Source organism: Salarias fasciatus, chromosome 6 (genome assembly GCF_902148845.1).
Source record: "Salarias fasciatus chromosome 6, fSalaFa1.1, whole genome shotgun sequence".
Classification (NCBI taxonomy): Eukaryota; Metazoa; Chordata; class Actinopteri; order Blenniiformes; family Blenniidae; genus Salarias; species Salarias fasciatus.
The window spans coordinates 3,250,069-3,252,410 of record NC_043750.1 but is presented as its reverse complement, the minus strand read 5'-3'; the positions used below and the strand labels follow the sequence as shown (position 1 = coordinate 3,252,410).

The 2,342-nt window shown below is 67.4% G+C and overlaps 1 protein-coding gene across 1 annotated transcript in view; it reads left to right on the top strand.

Annotated features, from left to right (window-relative positions):
- LOC115390469 (glycine receptor subunit beta-like) overlaps positions 1-2,342 on the top strand; it is a 16,576-nt gene continuing 14,234 nt past the window's right edge. The window contains exon 1 of the mRNA XM_030094353.1: positions 1-122. Coding sequence (XP_029950213.1) covers positions 1-122 — 122 coding nt within the window. The remainder of the gene's footprint in view (positions 123-2,342) is intronic.

Here is a 2,342-nt window from a genome sequence, read left to right as displayed (position 1 = left end):
ATGGCTGCTGGACGGAGGCCGGCCGTCCTGCTGCTGCTGCTGCTCTGCTCGCCGCTCGCCGCCGCCAAGGAGGGGAAGTCCACCAAGAAGGGCAAGAAGGGCAAGCAGGTGGTCTGTCCATCGTGAGTACCAGTCCTCCGGTCCCTGAAGTCCCCGTGTCCCTCCAGTCCTCCGGTCCCTGAAGTCCCCGTGTCCCTCCAGTCCTCCGGTCCCTGAAGTCCCCGTGTCCCTCCAGTCCTCCGGTCCCTGAAGCTGAAGTCCCCGTGTCCCTGCTGAGTGTCCCTGGAAGTGAAGCTGTGGACGTTCTCTAGGGGTTCGCCGGGACGTTCTCTGGATGCCGTCCCGCTCCGTCCCGCCCCGTCCCGCCCCGTCCCGCTCCATCCCGCTCCGTCCCGCCCCGTCCCGCTCCGTCCCGCTCCGTCCCGCCCTGTCCCGCTCCGTCCCGCCCCATCCCGCTCCGTCCCGCTCCGTCCCGCCCCGTCCCGCCCCGTTCCGCCCCGTCCCGCCCCGTCCCGCTCCGTCCCGCCCCGTCCCGCTCCGTCCCGCCCCGTCCCGCTCAGTCCCGCCCCGTCCCGCTCCGTCCCGCCCCGTCCCGCTCAGTCCCGCCCCGTTCCGCCCCGTCCCGCCCCGTCCCGCTCCGTCCCGCTCCGTCCCGCTCCGTCCCGCCCCGTTCCGCCCCGTCCCGCTCCGTCCCGCTCCGTCCCGCCCCGTCCCGCTCCGTCCCGCTCCGTCCCGCTCCGTCCCGCCCCGTTCCGCCCCGTCCCGCCCCGTCCCGCTCCGTCCCGCCCCGTCCCGCTCCGTCCCGCTCCGTCCCGCTCCGTCCCGCTCCGTCCTGCAGAATCCATCCTTTAACTCTTCGTGACAGCCTCGTCCTCCAGATCGTCCTCGTCCTCCAGCTCCTGCCAATTAGCCACCGGGCGCGCCCTGGGAGCCCGCGAGCGTCTCCCGTTGGACGGTCCGTCAGAATGTCCCCGATCCGCCAGCCGCTGTCAGCTCCACTCCGGCCAATCGGACGTCCTCGCTGTAACGAGGTCACTTCCTGCCGAGCCGGGTCTCAGGAGACCCCGACGGTTCTCCGTCAGCCGGAGCACCAGGACCAGGTTCCATCCAACATCAGGCCCGCAGACCAGAACCAGGACACGACACAGCACTGCTGGGACCAGAACCACGTTCTGCTCATGGAGCTCTGTTCTCCTGGACTCTGGTCTCCTGGACTCTGGTCTCCTGGTCTCTGTTCTCCTGGTCTCTGGTCTCCTGGAGATGGACCTGGGACGTCTCAAGTGGATTCAGGGATTCAGGGTTCCAGTGAACATGAGGGGGTTCCTGGTTCCTCCTGGTTCCTCCTGGTTCCTCCTGGATGATGTTGTGATGTTGGTATTTTGTCCGGTTGTTGGTATTTCGGGCGTTTGGGGTCCAGAGCGGTGGGGAGTGCCGGTTTCTCCTCAGACCTCCTGGTTCTGGAGGGTCCTGGTTCCGGGTGGTTCTCACGGCGGTCTCTTGTTCTTCTGGAGTGAGTCAGAACCTTCTGCTGCTTCACAGAGAGAGAGAGAGAGAGAGAGAGAGAGAGAGAGAGAGAGGGACACCGTCACCCCCTCCATCAGCTGCTGGTTCTACTCCATCAGCCTCCAGACCAGAACCCGCCTGCAGAGGACCGTCCCCCGTCCCTGCAGAGGACCGTCCCCCGTCCCTGCAGAGGACCGTCCCTGCAGAGGCCTGTCCCTGCAGAGGACCGTCCCCCGTCCCTGCAGAGGACCGTCCCTGCAGAGGCCTGTCCCTGCAGAGGACAGAGGACCGTCCCTGCAGAGGACCGTCCCTGCAGAGACCTGTCCCTGCAGAGGACTGTCCCCCGTCCCTGCAGAGGCCTGTCCCCCGTCCCTGCAGAGGCCTGTCCCTGCAGAGGCCTGTCCCTGCAGAGGACAGAGGCCTGTCCCTGCAGAGGCCTGTCCCTGCAGAGGACAGAGGACCATCCCTGCAGAGACCTGTCCCTGCAGAGGACTGTCCCTGCAGAGGACTGTCCCCCGTCCCTGCAGAGGACTGTCCCCCGTCCCTGCAGAGGACTGTCCCCTGTCCCTGCAGAGGCCTGTCCCTGCAGAGGACCGTCCCTGCAGAGGACTGTCCCTGCAGAGGACAGAGGACTGTCCCTGCAGAGGACAGAGGACCGTCCCTGCAGAGGACCGTCCCTGCAGAGACCTGTCCCTGCAGAGACCTGTCCCTGCAGAGGACTGTCCCCCGTCCCTGCAGAGGACCGTCCCCTGTCCCTGCAGAGACCTGTCCCTGCAGAGGCCTGTCCCCACAGAGGACCGTCCCTGTCTGCTCTGGAACCATAGGACTGCCTCTCAGAA